Source organism: Centropristis striata, chromosome 15 (assembly GCF_030273125.1).
Source record: "Centropristis striata isolate RG_2023a ecotype Rhode Island chromosome 15, C.striata_1.0, whole genome shotgun sequence".
Lineage (NCBI taxonomy): Eukaryota > Metazoa > Chordata > Actinopteri > Perciformes > Serranidae > Centropristis > Centropristis striata.
This window is the reverse complement of record NC_081531.1, coordinates 13582203-13606275: the sequence shown is the minus strand read 5'-3', so window position 1 is coordinate 13606275 and position 24073 is coordinate 13582203. Positions and strand designations below refer to the sequence as shown.

Genomic DNA, 24073 nt, shown 5'->3' with positions numbered 1-24073 from the left:
GACCATGCAGTCAGGATTAAAGGGATACTGCACAAAGCTTTTCCCATACTGTAACTTAAAAAAGAAGTTAGACATCAACCAAAGCATCAGTTCTTGCGACATCCCTACTGTTCTGTTTTTCTTGCAGCATTTTAACAGATTGTAACATAAATATTAATACTCACCTCCCACTGCTGTCCTCACAGTTTAGTTCCCCTGCTGCAGACATACAGAAAGAAGCACCACAGTCAGAAAACATTTATCTCTCTGAGAAGCTGAAACACGTTCCTGAGGATAAAAAGGATTTAGCAGCAAAGATGAAAGATCATTTTGTCCACAGTCAGCTACAGGAACAGTTACATGGAGGTTTTATTCCATGTGGATAAAAGCAGAAACAGACTGAAAACATCAGATATGTACGGGGTGATGAGGACGCGGTCAAAACAAAAGAAAACATTAATACATGAAATAAATATAATATTATATTATATATATATATATTATATTCCATTGTGTTTTGCTAATGGATTTCCAGTTTGACCGTTGACTGGAGGTTTTTTTAATGACCTCATCTCATATCACCAGCTGTTTCATATGTTACACTTATATTGCTACACTTATATTCACAGGGTGACATCAGCCAGCTGACTCGCTCTCACCATTAAGAATCACTTTAAATGCACAATACATCTTTTTCTGCCTTTAGGGGTTTGATAATGTTGAGAAATAGGGTGGGATCATGGGACTTGCAGTAAGTTTCTCCTGGTTAAGATTGCTTCATTGTTCATCATTCAGGAGGTTTTTACTGTGAGCCGAATGATGTATACAGGTCTCCTCCTCTCCAAATCAAACAGACTCACTGATTCAAAGCAGTAAAAACACTGAATAAAGCAGCTTCACATTAATAATCTATGTTTCTCCAGTGCTGTTCAGTGGACACAGAATATCCAGGAGGAGCTAACTTAAGATCCAGATGTCCAATGACTAAAATAATTTATTTAGCTAAAATATAGAATGAAAAACAACCAATCTAAAGAAAATGATTCATATAGATGTGGCTTAAAACTGGATTAAAAGTCAATTTATGATACTGACAAATGCACAAAGGGGATAAGACGCCATTGACAGGTAAGCAAATGAAACACACTGTTACCTTGATTAAAATTAGCAAGAAAAAGACAGACTTACTGCAGCAGAGTGACTCAGTTTGTCAAAACGAAACTTGAGGTTGGACCTGGGAGAGTTTTTATTTTTCATCTCTGAAAGACGGCAGAGGAAGAAAATCAAACCAATCAAATTCTGATAAGAACAAGAAGCAATATTTGACAGCGTTATTGCTTTGAAATAAATAAAGAAGTAAATATTACAGGTGCAAGTTGAAGAACAAAGTGAAACCTGCAAACATCAGACTGTGTAATACTTAAAGGGGACAACTCTTACAAATCCACCAATTTCTGTGAAATGTTCCAATGTAGTTTTTTCTATATCCTTAACGTTATGATTCTGACCTGTGGGGCTGCGACAGACGATGAGCGGACTTGAACTTTGACCTTCTATGGTCACTGCCTGGGCGAGCTAAAGACAAGGAGAGAGGACAGATTACTTATAAAACAAACTGTGTTAAATCTGTCCTTTAAGATAAATTATGTTTTAGTATGTGTGTTAGGAGCTGAATAGCTCCTGATACAAACTCAAAATGTCCTCCGTGTTTTCCTGATGTCTTGATAAATTCAGAACAACACAGATCTCAAATTCAGTCAGTTGTGTCTTTTCACTTTTCTATTTTTTTCCTAAAAATGTATTTTCATCAGTCATTAAAACTCTTTGCACCATGCAAAATAAAATTGTATGAGAGTATTTTTACAGTGTGGTATCAGCACTTTTACTTGAGTAAAGATTTTGAATACTTCCTCCACAAGTGTTTATTCCTGTATGAAGGAATACATTTATGGAATTTTGTATCTCTCCGTTGCAGGACGGAGAGATACAAAAGATCCTTCGCTTCTACATCTATCTCATTCTTCCAGAGTTACCTGACTAACTGAATTTTCCCTCAGGGATGATTTTGATTTGATTTTTTGATTTTGATGACTGCAATTAGGTTGGTTAGAGGGTTTTTACTCTATTAATTTGGTAACCTTTATTTAATTCAGCTCATTAAGATTTCATCCTGCTGCTGTTTCTGTATTTTCTCACCAGATGTGTGTCATCAGTCGGGATACTAAAGCTGCAGGTGCTGGATGTCGATCTGGAAATCTTACTGCTCTCCTTCTTCATCTGAATCCTGCTGATTACAAAAAAAACAAAAAACAAAAAAATCAGCAAACACCATCCTGAATTCTGTCTACAAGTTTCTCTCTGGATGGATCTACAGTATTATTTATTATTTAATTCCATTTAAATCAGAATCATTTTATCAATTTTAAAGTTGGGTACCTTACAGATTAAATGTTGAGAGAATAAAATTGGGAAAAAACTGACACTGTATGAGATAAATTAGCAACAGGAGGTGCAAAATAAAAGACACAAGTTACTATATGAATAAGTAAAATGTGGAAAAGAGATATAAGCTAATTTAAAGCAGGTGATATTTAAGAACAGGAAATAGCTACTCAAACAAAAAGATGCAAATATAAAGACAGATAAAATGCCAATAAAACAAACTCCTGAATTTAAAACTGATAAAAGCACAAAACATATGGAAGTACATATAAAAACTAAAAAAATTAGGATACCAAAACAAGCACAATTCAACTATGTGAAGACAATTCACCTTCTAAAGTGAAAAAAAAAAATTAACCGAACATCCGTTTGATCACTTCCATCAGCTAACTAGCTCAACTAATTCATTTGAACAATCTCATCAGCTCGCTCCCAAAAAGACAATAAAAATTTGAAAAGGCAGGTTTGTGTCAGACCCTCAAACTATTAAAGAGTGGCTGGATGACATGAAAAAGTGAACTTAATACATACACAGACATTTGTAACTACTATGTGTTGTCTCTCACCCATGGTTACAGTGATAGTTGGGATTTTGTGTTTACTTTATTCTGTTGTCTTATAGTTTAATTGGTCCTTTGTTATACCCTAAAAAGTTTTGTGTTTTCTTTTAAATAAATAAAAGTTAAAGTAAACATGTAAACCACGCAAGTTTTAAGATAATCAGAAACATTGTCTTTGTCTTTTTATGAAGAAAGGAAATTATTTGTTAGGCTAAGGAGCACACTGGTCTGCTGGGGCAGCAGCATCTCTGCTGCGGACAGGAAGCTCTGTCCTGGGACGCCCCCTCGACTCAGTGGAGGTGGTGGGTGGGAGGAGGACGATGGCTAAGTTGTCCTCCATGATGGAGAACGACTCCCACCTCCTGCAGGACACCTTGTCAGCACTGGAGAGCTCCTTCAGCAACAGACTGCAACACCCAAAGAGTGTGAAGGAGCGCTACTGCAGGTCCTTCCTTCCTGCTGCAGTCAGACTTTACAACCAGCACAGCTCCCAGCAGACCACACAAACCAGACTCACTGCACTATAAACACTGTATAATATTTCTATAACCGAATTTATATGTGCAATATTCTCTGTGCAATGGTCCATATTTCACTACTGACTCTGTCTACATAATGTATACATAACGTTTTTATTTTGTTTTAATTGTTAATATTTTTTATATTTCTACTTGTTTATATTGTAAATTGTTAATACTTTTTTTACTGGTTTATTTGATAATACCTTTCTTATATTTTCTAGTTTATACTGCTGTTTACTGTTTATTGTTTTTTGCTATCCACTTTGTTGCTGTAACTCTTGGAATTTCCTAGTTGTGGGACTAATGAAGGAAATCTTAATCTTAATCTAAAGGAATTTTGGTGAATGTAAACAGAAAAAGAGCAGCTTTGCAGGTGACAAACAAGTTTGCATTATAGCATATTTCCTTCTTTATAAAAAATATAATTTAAGGGGATTTATTTTGGAAACCTTTACTGTTTACATCCACATTTACAGTTAAATGAATGCACTACCAAACTAGGAGTCACACACACACACACACACACACACACACCTGTCCCGTTGTCCCGCCTCTGGAGAGCTGGGATTGGACGGCAGCTCTGACCTCACCTCCAGTGTTGGGTGGCAGCTGTCGAAGCTCCTCTGCTCACTGAGGAGACTGACACATTCACAAAACACAGAGAAGAAATGTTAACGAATGACATGTAGTGAAGTCCATAGGGAAACTGTGAGCCTGGCTCTATCAAAAGAAAATAAAACCACCCAACTACTCTGTGTAGTAGGAGTGAGGTAAGTGTGAAATGTAATGCTGTGGTTTCAGCAGCAGTATCTGAAACTAGAATAAAAAGTTACCTCCTCTGGTTGTGTTTCTCAGTTTGGCTGTCGACACTCAGCAGACGAGGAAAGAGTCCTGAACGTCTCTTCACAGGAGACTTCACATTATACTGACACACACAAACACAAAACACACACACACACACACACACACACACAGCAGCTGTTAGCAGAGACTCTGCAACAACAATCAGGACTGTGGAAAAAGGATTTTTAACAGTTTTCACAGCAAAATGATAATGCTATACAGTGCTTCACAAACAAACTAAAAGCAATACATGAAAAAATGGCATAAATATATGTATAGAATTTTAATTTATATAATTAAAGCTGTAAGCAGCACAGGTCCTCTTTTCATTTTAAAATGTGGCATTTCAGACATACAGCTCTGGAAAAAATGAAGAGACCGCTGCAAATGATCAGTTTCGCTGGTTTTACTATTTATAGGAATGCGTTTGATGCAAATTAAGATTTTTGCTTCACTCTATAAAAGTGCTCACAACATTTCTCTCAAATTTGAAATGAAAATACTGCCATTTAGAGCATTTATTAGCAGAAAATGACAACTGGTCAAAATAACAAAAAAGATGCAGTGTTTTCAGACGTTTCAGACAAGTAAAACATGTTAATATTCATTTCTAAACAACACAACACTAATATTTGAACTTAGGAAGAGTTTAGTAATCATTATTGGTCACAGCAGTGGTTTTTATTATCTTCCTCATAAAATCAGATTTGGTTCAGGTGATCACCTGATCAGTGTCTCATTAAGTAGAATGAGGAGGCTTGTGTTGGAATCGAACAAACACTGGAGTGGACCGGCTGCCATAAAGGTAGAGATGCTGATTTAAGAAACATTTGTGAGAGTGGTCTCTTAATTTTTTCCAAAGCTGTCCATAAAGGCTTATCTTGGTAAAAAGCTTTTGAAACAAATGTAGGAGATTGTGTCTGATGTTATATGCCAATAAAAAGTATATTAAAAAAACACAGCCATGCACTAAAAGATGAGAGCAATAATGCCAACAAATTTCATTAAATAAACTTTATCATGATGATGGCATGTGCTTGGGGGCGCTACGTTCGTCAGACCCTAACAAGGACAGAAGGTTTTCATCATTGTTACACACCTCAGCACTGATGTGTGCCAGACCCCCCCCACTCAGACTGGTGGGCAGACCTGCCCCGCCCCGGGACATGGTCTCCATCGACACGCTTCGCCCTCGCATCGCCCTCTGATGGAGAAAGTGAGAGACAGGGGTGATGGGTCATTTGAGGCAAAAAAAGGTGTTTTAACTCTCGGTTGCTGCTGTTGTTATCTCCTTCGTATATAACCCTGGAGGAGGGGATCATGTGTTTTGCTGCTTCTGTGTTTCTGTCCATCTGTCTGTATGTCTGCAGCTAATCTATCATTCAACAAACTTTATTATGAGCCTTACTATGAAGATAAACCAGCCTACTAACTCAGCCATCCAGCATTACCAATAGGTCATAATGAGCATTTATTAATTTGATTTTGTCAAAATGCAGCAAGGACCCAAATGCAAATGAGAGGCTGGACACTGAGGAAATATATCAGGAGATTTGGAATCAAAAGCTATGTTAAGGGACTGAGCTGTTGACTTTTGTAAGCTATGGTGCATGTTTTTGGTGACTAAAACATAAAAAAAAAAAAATTCAGTGCCGTATGAAAGCTACATATTTTTACAATTGAAGAATACAAATTGCTTTGGGCCTACACCAATGATAAATAAAAAAATGTAAATGTAAAAAAATAACTGTTTAATTTTGTATAATCTTTTGTCACAGCCTCAGGAGCCACTGTAGAAAGCCTGAAGAGCCGCAGGTGGCTCTGGAGCCGCAGGTTGCCAACTTCTGTACTGGACCAATCAGTCCGATATTTGTTGAGCACATTTTTAACTGTATGCTGAAGGAACTTTTATTTTGATTGATTTTTCGTCACAAGCACACACACCTTGATGGACTCCAGCAGACCTCCATGGGCGTGACCGTTCTCTCCTCGCCCCTCCTCCTCCAGACCTGACGTCAATCCCAGCATGCTCTGGGAGCGTCTTTGCAGCTCATCATGGAGGCTGTCCAGCAGTGCAGTCCGAGTACGCTCCTACACACACATGCACACGCACACACGCACACACACGCACACACACACACACACACACACACACACACACACACACACACACACACACACACACACACTAATTTGGGTGAATATTGTGATCCATTCCACCACTGCAGACCATGACATTCTGTTTTTTGTTTTTTTTTGGTGTTTTTACCTCCAGTCGTGCGAATCGGTCGCTCTTGTAGCAGGCCAGCTCTGCGTTGATGAGTTTAGTGAGAAGAAACTCTCTGAACTCTGGACCCTGAACACACAAAGGTTCACATTACACATTAAGAAGTGTTTGTTTGTATATTATCTACAGACTGAGACAAACCTCCTCCTCTCACCTTCTTAAAAACAGCTGGATTTGGGAGGGGCGGGCCAAACGGAGGTACGTCTTCCCGTGCTGTGACGGACACCTGTCAATAACAACAGTTTCACTACTATTATTGACATAAACAACAGGCAGAAATAGAACAAAATCACTATATTTTAGTGACAGATAAGCTTTAAATTTGGCTGGTTTGTTTTGTGTTATTGAGAGAGGACTGAGAAATTAAATCTGGTTCTTTGATGAAAAGGCAAAGATATAAGAAGAATGTGGACATAAAAACTGAATGAGACAAGTCAACTGAGACTCCAGAAAATGAGCATCATTCATTCATTTTCCTTAACCACTTATCCGCACTCAACTGTCACTCAACTGTCACTCAACATTGGGCGAGAGGAGGGGTACACCCTGGACAGGTTGTCAGACTATCACAGGACTGTAGGCGCGTTTCCACTATAGTCGACTACCCGTAATGAGGAACGGCCCTAATTTGAATGTGAGCCACGCCATGTGAATGAACACACCAACAAGAAACACAGCCAGCTCTGCTCCTTCCATCTCGGCGTCTCCTTCCTTATTGTTTACATTTGGTGCGTCTCCTGTTTTATATCCGTTGACGTCACAGTCGAAACTGGTGCTAAGCAATAACGTACGTCACCTCCGGGGTCTCGTAAATCCCTCTGGGGCCTTTTTTTGTAATGGAGACATGCCCACTTTTTACCCTAATTGAAACGTGCCTAATGAAACCTAAGTGCTTGTTTTTGGACTGTGGGAGGAAGCCGGAGGATCCGAGGAGAACTGCAAACATGCAAACTACACTGCCGTGTAGCCCAAATGAGCATCATATGTCTGTTAAATATTTCCTGACGTGTGTTCTCACCTTGTAGGAGGTGCTGTCGGAGCAGGGCTCCTCCACCTGCACCAGGATGAAAGCATGCAGGAAGTTGGAGGCGATCATGTCGGGGACAAACGGCGTGGCCTCTTCCTGGAACACCACCGCCACGATGTCGTTTCCTATGTGTCGTTTTCTCTGGAGCTGAAGGAGAACTTTGATGTCATGCTATTGTTTTATCACTTGTTGCACTGTGACATGTGACGTGATGTGTCATGTTGCTCTGAATCATGTCTTGCTGCTTCTCTCTGCTGCATCATCCTGACTCATGTTGTGTAATGCTTTGTCATGTTGTGTCCTGCTGTTTTTAATGACCGCTACCTGCTGCGTGTCTCCCTCAGTGAAGGGCAGTTTGGTGGAGACGTGGAACATGATCTCCTGTTGTCGGTGGATGGTGTAGACAGACTGAGAACCCGTCTGACCGTGAGACACATCCAGACCTCCACGAAACCTGCACACAGTGAGGAGGGACACTTAGTATTTAACTACCCTTTATTTCATGTTTTTAATCTCAGTCGGCTCTGAGTGTCTCTCTGCAGGTTTTCCTCCTCCCCACTGGGTGTACTTTAGAGGCCTCATGTCCACTAAAACCTAATTTCGTGTGGAAGGTTTTGTACTCTGGCAAACATTTAATTGCTTTCTCTTTAAAGTCCAGCTCAAGTATTTGGGAGTTAATGTTACGAGAACGATTGCTGTTCTCTACAAACAAAACAAGGATCTGCAGAGATGGTCATCTCCTCTTATGTTATTGGTGGTAAAAAAAACATAGTTTAAATGAGCATACTTCCCATATTTATATTCTCATTCAAATATTAACCTTTCTTCAAGAAAACAGAATGACAAAAGTGCACAGAACAAAGAAGTATTCCAAGTCAATAAGAGATTTTTGTAAAATTTTGGCTTTATTGCTGGGTGATTAACATATGGCTAACTCTCACTGGCTTCAAAACTAAAAAAAACCCAACTAACTTGGATTTAGAAAATTAAATTCTCAATTAAATGACAGGAGGGTAAAGTCAATATAATATCAGTTCCTTCTATAGGTTAAATCAGAAACTAAAATTTTGATGTTATCGCCTTTACTACTGTTTATCTGTGTGCAAGACGACTTATTAACAGCTTATCAACAAGATTTATTGACATCCATTTTTTTCTCTCTTTTCTCAATTTAAATATTGCATTTATTATCTATAATTTTTGCATCATGCATTGCTCTGTTTGTTAATGCATTTCTTTTGACTGTGAATTTTTTATTTGTCTTATTTATTGCCTCTACAAAAATGTATTGCCGCGTACAAAAACTTTCTGCTGCTATGCTCCGGTGAAATATACAGTATTCTATTTGTACAGTTTTGTATTATTAAATATAATTTATACATATATTTATCAAGAGTTGATACATTCCAAAATACAATCACTGTGAGACAATGCAAAGGAATTTCATTCAAATGTGCATTTGTCTATTTATAAGTGAATAAGGTCTGTCTAAGTTTAACACATTTTGTGTTCTTTATACATGTACAGTCATGGAAAAAAATATTAGATCACCCTTGTTTTCTTCAATTTCTTGTTCATTTTAATGCCTCAAAATAATGATAATTGATAATGATTTTGGTTATTATCAAGAAAACTGACTGTATATCATTAAATATATTTTCTATTGTAAGTTTACATTTTGCATTTTCTTTCATGGAGAAGCTGGAAAGTTGTATTTTTTGTGTTCCACCATCAATAAAATAGTGATGCAAAAGAATATGTCATTATTTTACTACTATGATATGGTCATGGTTTTGTTGCTGCTCACCCCTTGAAGTCCTGCAGCTCCACTGTGTCTCCCAGCAGCTGCAGGAACTCGGTGAAGGCCGGCGTCTCCTCATTGTTCCGGAAGAGCTCCTCCTCAGACACCTGACAGACAGGTGAGGGCGCCATCAGACTCACAACATACAACAGCACATTCACGTCCATCACATGTCAGCGACATGATCTAAAACTATCTCTGGAAATGCTTCATCTTAATGTTATAGAACAATAGAAAAGAATTGTCGATATACCTAGAAAAGCTATACATCATCAAAGCTCTAGGTCTCTCATTTGTGGTTGTAACGTTTCATGAGACTGTCATAATTCTAGAGGTCACTACACAACATTTTATATAGTGATGTCACGTTCCAAAAAATGCTCTCACTACAATAGATCACGCATGAATACAATTGGGCTCAATGCATCCACAGGAGAGTCAGCTTTCCAGTGATTTATGCAATTGCAAGAGGGGTTGTTTAGGGGCTCCAGTATGAAGAAATATTCATGAATATTTATAAATACAATAGGTGAAAATAACACATTTTACTGCATGAGAAAACCTTTTTTTCTCTTGCTACAATTGAGCCTCACTTTGGAGCGCTATCTAGTCCCTTCACCACAAGATATCATGACATCACTACGACTGAGCCCGCCCAAGCCTCTCAAAGACAAATGGGTCTCAGAGGGCCAGCCACTGGTTATTAATAATTTTACTTCAGTAAAGGACCTCAATACTTCTTCCAGAACTTTAGAACACACTGCCTCTTTCACTTTCACTGGCTGTTCGTAGGAAATATAGTTTTTCATTTTTTGTTGCCAAATTTTATTGTTTGTGAATCAAATGCTCTGGTTCTGGTTGTTCTCAACATGTGCCAAATCTTCTACCAAGATTCAACTTCTACAGACTATCTATGCATGGTGAAAGTGTAAGCTTCTCTCTGAGTTTGCAGCATGATGCCTCCTTTCACCGAACAACTTGCAGCCACGAGTGAAACCAAACTGGGCAAATATATGTTGCTTCAAAGAATCAATCACTTCTCATACTGAGAACCCGCACCCTGCAGAGCAGAAAGTATTTTTGAACTGACTGGTTTGAGTTGAACTTTTATATTTTCCATTTTTAAAGGTGCAGTTGGTAAGATTTGGCCAGATTTGTAGTTTAACGCATTGTAAAAAAAAAAAAGAACTAAAATGATCAACAGTGAATGAAGAAGTGACAGTGTTGATGTCTATGTATTGTGTTGTAGCAATATCTACTAATATTAGCATGCTAACCAGCTAGCCCCGGAGTGTCTTGTAATATCACTTGTGCCTCGAAAAGGCGTTAGTGAGTCACTGTAGCGTCCAGTTTGCCCCCAGAGAGGAAGAAGCAATAGATGCAGCTACATTGTTATCTGTAGAGCAGTTAGCATCTTTAATTTACAACTAAACTAACTAAAATTAAGACCCACTCACAAACTGAGATTCTGAGTTTAAGACAGTGTTGCAACGTTAAGTGTTTAGCTTCTTCCCACTTGCTCTACGCATAGAGAACAACAGCCGGCAGAGAGGAGTCACAGGCAGCGATGCCAGAGGAAGCAGAAGTGAGGCAGATGAGTCGGGACCTAGGGTAGGCTAAGGGTAGCTTGCATAAACCGGCTGCACAGAAAGCTGCATTACAGTGATATCAGAGACCAGGCTTGCATGAAAACAAGTGTTTTTGCCTTACTACTCTAAGTTTAGAAACCTCTGGATCAATATAACCATTGTGTTTGTAGTCAAATAGTAAATACATCCATTACAGTCACTTGTTACCTGTCCAAATCTCTGGTAAATGACTCCAAACTTGAAGGTGTTGTTGACCTCATGCTCGTCGTAGTTTACTATCAGCTGAGACGCCTGGTAACAGACAGACAGACAGACAGACAGACAGAAAGACAGGTAGGTAGGTTTGATCCAATCAGTCCAACATGACCTCTTCTATCATTCAGTAGAAAGACATCGAGGTGTACTCTGAGCTCACCTTTGGGTAGAGGACAGGACTGAAACGAAGACCTGCTGCGTCATCACACAGCAACTTCAAGGATAAACAACACATGCACAATAAACACACATAATTATAAAGATGTTTGCACATGTAAAGAAAGAAATAACTCAAACTAACTGATTATATTTTAAATCTTGTACCTTGGCGAGTTCCGGCACACTGGGGATGTCAGGCAGCTCTGTCAGTGACAATCTGTGGTAGATGCTTTTCACCCGAGACCTGAAGAGACAAAAAGAGACAAGAAGTGTCCTGAAAGACGCTGGGCTAGTCTTCGTGCTATTGGACGAGTAAGGATTATTTGCTTCCCTAACCAACAATTCTATACAGCGTGATGTTGATTTTGTAAATTAAGATCCCATTTAGCGTAAAATAGATGTTAAAGAAGGGTATGCTTTAAGGCGGGGCAAACTTATCGCTATGACGAGGCCTGTCAATCAGGATAGATGCATAGCAATGCATATGTATGGCACTGTGTCCATTTAACGTTTCTGCCTGTTTTCCCTGTTTCTGTCTTAGAACTTGGAGTGTCACAGTGTGTTTTCACTTCTTGAAAGTTAACTGCAACATTTTGGTTAGCTTAAAATGTCTGTATGTTGTTCTAGGCTGCAGGTGCTCAATTGCAAAAACTGGATTTTCTAAGCTCAGTAAAAACAGCCTGCACCTGCAACGAAAGCCAATCATTTGAGTGTGTTGGAAGGGTCCACATTATAAGAAAACAAAGTCATGTAAGGGGGTAAAAAAAACAGCAAGGGCCTTAAGATAAATAAAATCCAGTGTCTGCTAATTATGGTAATTAAGTAAATTGTCAGAATTACAGATAAAAACAAACTTTAACTCACGTTTAAACAGGCTTTTGTTTGTACCTGATAATAACATGTAGGGACTCATGCTCCTTCTCCTCTTCATGCCTCACAGACAGCAGCAGGTTTCCAACACTGCTGGCTGAACAGGAGAAGTTTAAATGTTCCTGAGAGAAAAACAAAGAGACAGACGAACAGAAACAGAGAGACATAGCATCGAAAAGAAGGCACAGCACAAGCTCAATTGTCGTGTGCAGTGGTCAAAAGTAACAATGTACATTTACCCAATTACTGTTTTTAAAGGAATACCTTACCCTTAAAATGGCATCGGACAACATTCTATCAAAATTTCACATTAACTATTAATATAAATGATCATGTTATGTTTCCAATTTAAAAAAGTGGTGTGAAACTGAGTTTAACTTCTTATCTTTGAGACTGTATATCGTATTAACCTTGTATGTTAGCCTCGGGTTTACCAGAGTAAAAGGACGGTAACGCCGGTGAATTAGCCGTGCGCTAACTGTATCCCAAATCGGACACTTTCATTTCCTCACTGTAAAACTATGGGGGCTGCTGAGTTTTTCGGGGGAAATTGGGTGTTTCTGTGCTCCAGGAATTAGATACATTTTTAACCCACAAAAATATCTTTATAAACCATTCTTATAAACCAAAAGCAAGTTACACATTCTTTAATTTATGTTATGTTTAATTAATGTATTATATATTAATGTGTTACTTATATGTATATTTAATGAACTAAATCCCAATAATGGATATACATTGCCTTTAATCTAATTTTAGCTTTTTTGTACGGTAAACAATATTTACACTGATGTACAGTACCTACTGAAAAAAAAGACCTCAGAGCTCAGGATATATTGAGCTGCAGGTAACGACAGCAACAGAACACATGCGTCAGTTAAACGTTGTGGAACAACAACCACCTCCGCCTAACCTCACCCTGCCCAAGAAGTGCTTCCTGTACGCCCGTGCAGCCTCGCTGATCTCCTCCAGCCGGTACCCATAATCCCCTGGGGCTGTGTTTTCCTCCTCTCTTCCTCCCAGTCCTCCTCCCTCCTCCACCTCCTCCTCCCCTGCTTTGATCTCCAGGGACGTGGCAGGAGGTGGATCAGCCTCCGGATCCTCGATCCAGTAGCCTCCGAACTCAGGCAGGATGACCTGAGGGTACGGAGTCCCCCTCTCCAACACCTGCAACACACACACACACCAGAAATACCCAACATGCACCTCCAAGGTACGACAAAGAACAAAGGCACTTTTTTTCTATTTTTGTCAAAATGTTGCTGCCTGCAACTTGGTTGAGGAATAGACATTAACTCAGGAAAACCCCAAAAAGAAGAGTCAAAATTAAGTGTTTCACATTCAAAATGTGAAACTATCTATGGTAAATAATTTGTATTTCTTTTCCCTTTTCTGTCAAAGTGACCTCAATCTGCCCTTCTCTCATTTACCAATATCCCACTGGTTTCTCTCCCTGTGCTGCGTCGCTGCCTTTTTATTAAAACATCCATCACATTCAGCTCATGTGTTTCAGATGCAGAAGCTTGTGAGCGAATGTGAAGATGTTTTGAAATTCAGTTTTTACAAGGACTCACCTCCTCGATCCTCGGATAAGGAATGTAGTCGTCCTGAAAGACGTAGAACAAAGAGAAGTTACTCACAAAATATACATGCAACATGCACAGTCACTTCCATGATGTACATACATGCACATACAGGTGGATAAACTGCATGAGTGATGATGTTGAACACGACAGATGGTGCAGATGTTTTTCAAACAAACACAATCAATCATCATCAGTTATTTGTCTCCTAAGGGCAACTGATTGTGTTGTATACCAGAAACATGTTTGTTTGTAACATACACACACACACACACACACACACACATATACAATATATTTCCAGTCCAACGCTCTGAGAGTCACCGCCTCATGTGGTGGAGTTTGTGTGTCCCTTTTACCCTCAAAAGCTGTGAAAAATTGATCCGAGGTGAGACTCCAGAGAAAGAGTAATATAGACCCTGAAGGAAAAGGCAACGTCAGAGCTGCAGGAAACAGAAAGAATGCCGCAGGATCTGTTTGGGGAGCTCGACTTGGCACAGACTAAAAAATAAAACTGGGTAGACGCTCTGCATTATCGCCCGTCCATGCAGGTTTCAGAGTTTACAACATTAGTATTAGAAATTTTATTGCTGGACATAATTTTGCCACAGCTGCATGCAGAAAACACAAAATATAGAGCGTCACATTGTTTTTCATCCTCTTGTTGTGTCCTCTTATTCTGTAATTGTACACTGCCTATAAAAAGTATTCATTCCCCTTGGATGTTTCACCCTTGTGTTGCTTTTACACATGAACTCATGGTCAATATAATTTGGCTCTTTTGACAAAATTTGAAAAAAACAACAACCCCTCTTTAACATTTTAACATTAAAATGAACAAGAAATTTAAGAAAAAAGTGGTCTAATCATTTTTTCCATGACTGTATTTAAATCTGCCTAGAGCTGGACTTTTTATAGGCTTTGTATAAGGGTTTTTTTTGACAGCATCCACTGCTTATCTCAATGAATTGGATGGAAACGAGTATTAATTCACATTTTCTTGCACTGATTTTTTCCCTGCAAAATCTGGTTATAATTTGAGATAGAAACCTGGCTAGTGTCATTTATCCAATGAAGAGGCTGTCAAATCTCAAATATCTGTAATTATCAATAAAGAAAAGAAAATCTTTGGGTTTTTCATCTGAGTTCTGCTCGTGTTCGAACATGAACAAATGAATGAAACAAAGCAATAAAAAGCGTGAGTGGATGGATTTGAGGACAGACAGATGGACAGACGTGCCTTCTGTCTTTGAGGGATTGTCTTCATCTCGGCAGCTTCTGGCACCTGCTACGTCAGTGTCAGGAAGAGAAGGACAGTATTAAGATTGTCTGTGGCTCTGAGTGCCATTGGTTCCTACCCAAGAATCTTTAAGAAACCCTTATATACTTTCACCAATATACACCAGTATGTACTTTCAGGCGTTACTCAAACAGGAGGAAAATGTGCATTTGCCAGGGACTACTTTCAGCAGCGGATTAATCCACATTTGGTGCTCTGGTGAGTATTTGTGGCAGCAGGACGGTGTGTGTGGGACTGAGTCAAAATAAACTACAGTGTGTGTGTTCATGGTAATGAAGGAACATGTCAACAGTGTAACAGTGTGGCTCTCTGATGTGTTTATCATTAGTTTTTGGACAAAAAACTCTAGGAATTAGATTTAACAGGCTTTCATACACACACAATACAAACCAGCACAGTAACAATTGACAACACAGCCAAAGGTAAAAAATAAAAATAAATGTAACCATGTCATTTAGAAACAAACACGTAAGCTGTCAGAATATAAACCATGTTTTAAAGCTTTGTGTGATTACAAGAATACCCCAAAACTATTGAGTTACTATTTGTTATCTAATACATTAGGATTACTGACACCATTTCACCAACTGTCTAAACTGCATTTTATTCAGCTTGAAGTGTAATCTAATACTAAATAAATTCAGCTGCTGTTTGTCAGAAGAGAACATTTCCACATTAAATTTAGCAGAAAACGGTGTGAAATGTATTAATTTTGTTGCCTGGCAAGGAAAAATACACACATTGTAACAGTTTTCATAGCAGGAAGAACACACATTTCAGCAAACTGTGACTGTTTATGTTAAACAGATAAACAGATAAATTCTTACCTCCATCTTGTCCATCATGTCAAAGAAATGAGCCGACTGAAGACAAACAGAGAAAGATGTGTGTTAATGTTTGGTTTGAGGGTAAAAACCTGGTTCTACTGTGGGATTGACAATAAAATGTATGATCAGTTCTCCAGTAAAAGCAGGTGTTCACTTCAGGAGGAACAAATAAAAACCAGGTGAAAAACCATGCAGTGTTATTACGTATATCTAAATGTAGAGATTTTGCTTTTAGAGCAGCAGGAAAACTTTTAATTTGTGCAGGAAGCTTCAGGTATAAATTAAATGAAAGACCTTGTTCTCTCTGCAGTTGGGGTACATAAAGCCCCGCATGCACAATATTTGAAATAAGTGTCCTGAAAAACACAGATGGACGAAACTGTGTGCGTGTTACCTTCATGGTGGGGGGCGCGGTGCGGGGGGGAGAGGGGGGGCAGTCTCCGACAGGAACATTTGAGATGGTCAGGAGCTCCTGTTTACTGAAAATGAAAACAATAACAATAAATTATTCATTAAATGAAGTGAACGTAAATCATGATGATGTAGGTACTCTACTGTCATAATTCAAAGTAGACTTAACCTCTAAATATGGTAATAAAAATTTAATTTACTGTATTTCTAGAGACAAAAAAAAGTACTAAAAAAGTTCCTGTTCCAGTGTTTTACTATTATATATAATGTTTTTGGATTAATATCACTGTTGCATTAATGTGTATGTTGCATTTTACTGCTGTAGATGTTTGTGGTTGTGCTAATTTTAACTCCATTATATACTGTTGGGTAGTTTAATCTACAGCAATGCATCATATTCTATAGAGATGGGGGACAAAATCAATAAAGCATAGTATTGAGATATTTTGTACGGCAATATTATATCCAATCATGGCTGCCAAGTATTGATATTTAGCGTTCTGACGGCTGTCAGTATTTTTTGCCGGGCTCACTTTTATGAATATATTGGAGATACCGTTATCATATGAAACTACAAGATGTGTGTCAGGATATCGTGTCGGGAAGTTGTCGAAATAAAGCTACAAAGTTAGGCTTTTTTTATGTTTCGTTAAAAAAAAATTCAAAGCAGTGAAGCTTAAAGTTGAGTAAAGTTTGAGAAAATGCTGCGATTGTCGTCCATACATGTTTGATATCAGTTAAACAGCTAAATTGCAATAAATTGTATCGCAATACTCACCATAATGCAAATTGCTTAAAATCGCAATAATATCGAATCGTGACTCAAGTATCGGTATACAGTCGTATCATGGGGCCTCTGAGGATTCACACCTCTAATATTCTATAAGATATTCATATTTGTAACACCACACATTTTTAAAAGGTCAACTTTTCATGAGCATTTATACTAGGCATTATGTTTGAGTGAGTAAAAAAAAAGAAATACTGTTATTGCTTTTAAAACACGCAGAGATTTCAGTTTGTTAAAAAACAAAATAACTGTCTCAAACCCTTTTTAAAATCGGACTTTGAACTGTTGCTGCATCCAAATGTTCCCTTTATCATAGAGTTTTATAAAATATAAATGCATTTCCTCTCTCTCCTCTATGTTTGTGTGTGTGTGTGTGTCCTGGTTCATCTGAGTGCTACACATCATCATTAAATGTGTCACAGAAAAGCGATGAGTCTGTCTCCAAAGACAGAACTTCAATCTGTCAGGAGCCTCCACACATTCAGCTGTGGATGACTTCATGTATACACACACACACACGCACACACGCACACACACACACACACACACACACACACACACACACGCAATGTAATCAACTGCACCATCCAGCCAGAAGACCATTTATTTCCTTCACCCCCAGGCTAGTCGGCTGCATACTGCTCACCGCGGTTGCCATGGTTTCGTCAGGTGTCCAAAAGAAAGAATGAAGATATTGACCTGGATTCAACTTTTGGAAGACAAGCCGGCAGCCAATCACGTCGCGGCGCCAGTCTGCTTTCAGACTTTTGGTGAAGTTATTTTTTTAATTGAGATTCAGGAATTTTCACAGACCTGGAGTTGAATATTAAGAACTTGGTTTTATTTTATACTGGAATAGCAGTCACATAGACCTGAAGAGTGATGACTCGTGTTTGAATACTGATAAGTCATATTTTTATTCCAGCTTGAATATTAATGACTTGGGAGTTCTCATTTGGAATCAAACACTGTTTGACTGAATTGTATGATGTCAAGAAACTCCTAACTGTGTTGGAATATCAACACAGGTCAGGAGTAATATATGACTTGGACCTGAACACTGATGATGACTAAAAACAGTGTTGACTTGTAATATACATACTGCAGACTGCACATTGCGTTAATCTGTAGTATGTAGAAGGCAATACAGTTTTTGTTTTGTGTCCACATGATAATGCAAGTCCAATACTTACCCTCTTTTAGCTGTGTTTTTTCCCCACAATTTTTTATGCAACATCCATCCTGTCACACACAGACACACACACACACACACACACACACACACACACACACACACACACACACACACACACACACCCACACACACACTAACACACACTGACCCTCTGGCTGTTCCAGTTTCATGTCTTTTTTAGTGGAAATGTCAGTCCTGTGAAATTAATTTGGATTCATAAAGGATGCTACAGGAGGAAGAGTGAAGATGGGGAGCAAGTGAGTGCATGATTTCGAGGGATGAGGGGAGAGATGGAATGTATTCTCATTAGGGCTGGGCGATATATCGATATATTTTTAAATGTGATATGGAATTAGACCATATTGCATATATCGATATAGTTCAAATTTGTACTGTGATCCTTGCTCCAGGCAGCTGCAGCTTTTATTTAAGATATTTTTTTACTTAAATGTGCACTTTATGGAGCTTTGATTTTTTTCATGTACACTTAGATAAACGGTTTCAATAAAACTTCTTGTGACATGTTCTATTTGGCTTTGACTTTGACTGAAAATTTGCTCTCACTTTGCGATAAAAATATATATCGTATATCGATATTCAGCCTAAATATGTCAGGATATGATTTTTCCATATCGCCCAGCCCTAATTCTCATATGTGTGTTTCTTCTTTCCCTTCCTAATATTAACATGTGAAAATCTCCTCTTTAATTTATTTTCAATCTTAAGTTCTTCACTCAAAAAAACAGTGTGATGTTTGTGCTGAGGTTCACATTCACATTGATAGCTGAAGGAGAAACAAACCCATTTCAGTTCAATATGACGACGTCCCTGTGGAAGTTATGACATCATAACTAGTCTGGAGCCAATCAGAGTCCAGTGTGAAACCACACAGGTGTGGTGTGGAAACTTCAGGCACCAAACACTGAGACTTTTCATTGAATTTTGAGACAATTAAATGTTTAAAATGAACAATATTTATATATTCATAGATTTTTACATGGAAAAGAAGGAGGATATTGGATTTATTTTGTTGAAAAAGTATATAGTTAGGTATCTTTAAATTAAACTGTTTAAAGTTACATTAATCAGCATTTTTCTAATTGAAAATAAGTTAAACGACTTTGTAATTAAAAAAACTGACATTCAACGTTGGCAGTTAAAAGCTTTTTATTCTCAACCATTTCATATGCTAAATTATTTCACACATTGTTCACATATCAGAAACGAGTATTCAACAAAGCCATGTAATAAGTCGTCCTTATTCATATCGACGAAAGGAAACACAGGGAGTTACAGGGAGTTACAGAGAGTTATTTGCTTGGTTGTAGTATATCTACTGCGTACTCATGTATTATAAATGTGTTCATGTGCCTCTTTATGTATTTGCTCCTGAGGGAGTGTTTAGAGTCCAGGAATGAAATGAAGAAAAAGGTCAATAAGCAACAAAAAGGAGAAAACAAGTACAACGAAAAAAAGAAGAGACACGAAACCTGCTGAGAGGGAAAAGGTCACTGTGTGTGTGTGTGTGTGTGTGTGTGTGTGTGTGTGTGTGTCTGTATGGTTGTACGTAATGTGACATTACAGAGTTCCACTCCGTCTTTTGTAACTTGAAGAATTTATGTTCTGAGTTTAAATGTGTGAATCAAAGTGTGTGTGTGTGTGTGTGTGTGTGTGTGATATAAACCTCCTGAGCTTCAGTTTAAAATAAAAACTGTTTCACTTCTCACTCAAATCTCAGCTGGTTCGTTATCACTGCTGACAGCTGCCTGTCACAGCCAATCACATCATCATTTCTAAATCCAACAAACATAGATGTTAACATGATGCACTGATGTCAAATTGTCCTGCAGGCCATTCCCACAATGTAACACGCCTCTGGAGTCTCTCATCGCAGAACAACAAGTTCAGTTTGAAACCAGAGACAGAAACAAAACAACAACAAAGAAACTTCAGGAACTATCCCGAACAACAAGAACCTTTCGAGTGATCTAAATAAAAACTTACTAAACTTACTCCGTTTGAGGAGTGAAACTGTCCCTGCTCTGGGGGGATCGACTCTTCAAAGACTCTGGAAAGAACTGAACACCGCTGATTTGTTCAAACACAGACACCACTGCAATTACATTCAGGTGTATATTTTAGCATATTTGATCCATTTGTGCCTGTAGATTTCTCCCATATTCCCTAAAAGTTAGCGTTCCATTGCAGCGTGTAGTATCTAAACCTCAGGCATCGTTAGAAAGCTTCCACTCTCCTGCACCATATTATGTGTTTTAGATGTTCTATATTGTTGTTGCTATGAATTAAATTCAACATTTTGTCTTCAAATAGTCATTTCCATTAAGAATGTATGACATATTTCAAGGTTGTTTTCTCAAAATGAGTTTTTCCTCATGCTCTGAGTAATAAATCTCAACTTCAGCTATACTTACGGACTCCGAACTATATTCTGAAGGCTTTGACAGAGGGATTTGTTTTTACATCATGCATACCCTGATTTATAGAACATTTTGTTCATAAAATCATGACAAGAATTGATTTTTTTAAAATGTCTTTTGAAAGGAATTTTCTGATCCATTAAATCATAAAAATAGATATCCCAATTCCCTTCTGTAAAACACTTGGAATCTAATATATCAACACCATTAAAATAATAACTTTGATGTACAGATGTATGCCCTGGAAATTTATGCAAATTGGTGCATATTTAATGAGCTATCACCTAATTTGCATATCTAAACATACAATACCAGAAAAATTGTAATGTAAAAAAATATTTTCTTAATGTAAACTGGGGAAGTTTCATGATGATATCTATACGTTAAAATATACCCTATTCACCTGTAGTGTCTCCCATTCATTAAAAGAAGAAGAGTACTCTCGTATTAATGTCAGGATGAATCTTGGTTGTGTTGTTTATTAATGTTAAAAACAAAATGATTCTTTGTCTTCTTTATCCGGACAGAAAGAGACGGTAAATGAGAGAGATAAAACGTTCGATTTCCCTACAGAAACAAATAAACATCAAACTCTCTACAGTTTATCACATTATAATGATTATTCAATACATAAAACTTCATTTGCAATGCACTTTTTGTGCCTCCAAAGCATTAGATTGATATATTATTAACATATTATTAACTACAAAGTGTATTTCCACAGCCTCATACTGCACTTTTCCTTGACAGTTTTTCCCCCAAACAACAACAACCAACTTCAGAGAGAAAAAAATATGTTTTTGCCTTTTCCTGAATAACCTATTCGGATTCAGGTACCTCCCTATACAGTTCTTTCATATGAATCTAGTATTCCTCATGCAGCAGATATTGAAGCTTGACAGGAGCTCCAGCTGTTTACCAATGCCTGTAAACAGAGCGTGTCCTTCCAGCTACACAGTAGTGTGTTACAAAACATTAACTGCTTACAAATGAGAAATCAGATACAGTAGGATGTTTTTTAAGTTCCATCTATACTCGGTTGGAAGAACTCCAGGTAATTTTCCAGCATGTAAGGTTATGAAAAATGTATTTGTGAATTTTATTCCCAACCAGGCGTCCTGCTGGGCTCTGAGGGAACATCAAAGCTCTTCATTAAAATTTAAATTTAACCCTCAAGTTCAGTTCCTCCACCATGAAGTGACACCAGCAGGGCACTGAAACTTCAGCTGACTGTTCAGTTTCACAGCTAATACAACCACTTTATAAAGTATAATTGAGGTGTTTCATGTTTTGTCCCTTTAACCATAGAATAAGCTTGCAGAGATTGAGACAGAATTGATCCATCGCTTGGTTGTTGTGACTGAAATCCTGCTGCCTAGTGGCTCAAATTGAGGTTGATAACAATCTGTCTCTAATGCTTCTCATGCTGGGAACATACTTTGTGGCATTATATTAATAACAAACCTTATTTATATAGAATTCAAAACATCTTGTCTTCTAGTATATGTTCAAAGCCAAGAAGCAGACAGTTTTTTGGCTTGAAAGTCTGAAAACAGTGAATTACAATAATCAACATCACAAGATTGTATAAAAGCATGAATGACCTTCTTGAGATAAATTTTATACAGAAAATACCTGATATTAAAGAAGCTCCTCAGCTGATAAAAACATGATTGAACAACTTGTTTTTCAAATTAAATGTCATTGTCGAATAAGTCGCCCAGATGTCTGCAGGTTTGACATTTTTAGCTTCGCAGATTTCCTCTTTCCTGTCCAGCAGCAACTTGCTCGGTCACTCTCTCCTTTCCTCTTCGGAGCTTCCTTCATCAATGTCCTCTTCGGTCTCTTTGCATCTGCCATGATATCCGTACAACAGGCACAAAAAGCCAGAAGCCCCGCCCCACCTGGGCCTGAAACCTCCTCATCCAGCAAGTTCAACATAAACGGCAGAAGAGTTTGTGTGCCAGTACCACAAATTCCAGCACGTAAGGCACATATGTACGTACCGCGGCTTGCGGTACAAAGGCACGTTCTAGAAATAGCACACATGTACAGTCCGCGGTTGTAGAAAAAAGACTGCAGTTTCTGTGGATTTATGTTGTGCAACCACTGACCTAGGTTTAGGGCAAAAAAATGTCTGGTAGGCCGTTATAAAAGACAGTTTAAACTGTAAATAAATGTACATAAATGAATTAATAAATTAGGGAGCTATAAGGGTCCCGTTACTGCCACAAGTTACGTTGTTTACGTAAGTCGAACAAGCAGTGAATTTCCACCCAGAATAGCAGGATTCACGTCAAAAGTAAACCATTTTAAACTTAAGTTACGTTGTTTACGTAAGTTATGTTCAAAAACATGATTCACATATTCACGTGTAAACAACTAACTTGCCTATCCCCCAGCCTCCAACCAAACGCAGGAATCCGCCTTTTTAAACTTCACTTGGCTGTTAGTCACTACTAAGTCAGCAAGACGGTGGCGGACGCCTTACAGCAGACGGTGAAATTCGTAAATATAGCTTGTTTTTCGCTGCCTGTACATGCGACTTATATTAATGTTTCTGATAGGAGAACAGGCTGCCTCATCCCAGAGGTCCAATGTTTCCGAGCTAGCGATGAAACACCAACAGTTCCCCAGTGCTCCGAGCTCCTGCTCCTGCAGGACAGCAACTGAGCCAGCTGTTTGCAGCTAAACTTAGCAGCAGTTAGTGGTTACCAATACTTTAACTTTTTGTCTTTTGGAAAATACTGTAAATTACAAAGAGAGAGACAATTTCAAGCCTTGTTCACATAGATGCACTTCAACCTCTTGTTCTATCCATCAACAATCCAATAAATTGTGCTGGAAAATAGTGGAGATGGGGTCAAATCAATATGAGTGAGCTGATTTTTTCAGTTAACCAGTCCATCTACGTTCTAACCCTCAACTTCAGTACAAGCTTTGTAACTGAAAGAATGAGATGGATGGAGGACTGGCGGACCAATGGACATATTGTACTGATCACCCTTTCCCAGTTGACCAATGACTATAACATTCTCCAAGCAACAACTAATCCCAGTTTACGTTACCTCTCTCTGAACTTCTCTCCAAGCAGTCGCATCTGAACACGTCCCAACAGTCCAAATCCTGCCTGCGGCCACACCTTCACACCTAGTGAATCACTGCGTACGCTGGTGATTATTGCTGGATTCATTGC

General features: G+C 38.3%; 1 protein-coding gene across 1 annotated transcript in view; it reads right to left on the bottom strand.

Moving 5' to 3' along the window:
* LOC131986280 (rap1 GTPase-activating protein 2-like) overlaps positions 1 to 24073 on the bottom strand; it is a 44852-nt gene that overhangs the window by 4314 nt on the left and 16465 nt on the right. The window contains exons 3-24 of the mRNA XM_059351160.1: positions 16438 to 16522; positions 16044 to 16079; positions 15157 to 15204; positions 13908 to 13940; positions 13252 to 13500; positions 12352 to 12455; positions 11629 to 11707; positions 11465 to 11518; positions 11257 to 11340; positions 9467 to 9567; positions 7984 to 8113; positions 7651 to 7806; positions 6787 to 6858; positions 6615 to 6701; positions 6290 to 6436; positions 5445 to 5549; positions 4336 to 4427; positions 4037 to 4141; positions 2176 to 2266; positions 1488 to 1554; positions 1168 to 1238; positions 165 to 198 (exon numbers count right to left, since the gene is read on the bottom strand). Of these exons, the coding sequence (XP_059207143.1) occupies positions 187 to 198; positions 1168 to 1238; positions 1488 to 1554; positions 2176 to 2266; positions 4037 to 4141; positions 4336 to 4427; positions 5445 to 5549; positions 6290 to 6436; positions 6615 to 6701; positions 6787 to 6858; positions 7651 to 7806; positions 7984 to 8113; positions 9467 to 9567; positions 11257 to 11340; positions 11465 to 11518; positions 11629 to 11707; positions 12352 to 12455; positions 13252 to 13500; positions 13908 to 13940; positions 15157 to 15204; positions 16044 to 16079; positions 16438 to 16522 (2008 nt within the window). The 3' untranslated portion in view covers positions 165 to 186. The remainder of the gene's footprint in view (positions 1 to 164; positions 199 to 1167; positions 1239 to 1487; positions 1555 to 2175; positions 2267 to 4036; positions 4142 to 4335; positions 4428 to 5444; positions 5550 to 6289; positions 6437 to 6614; positions 6702 to 6786; positions 6859 to 7650; positions 7807 to 7983; positions 8114 to 9466; positions 9568 to 11256; positions 11341 to 11464; positions 11519 to 11628; positions 11708 to 12351; positions 12456 to 13251; positions 13501 to 13907; positions 13941 to 15156; positions 15205 to 16043; positions 16080 to 16437; positions 16523 to 24073) is intronic.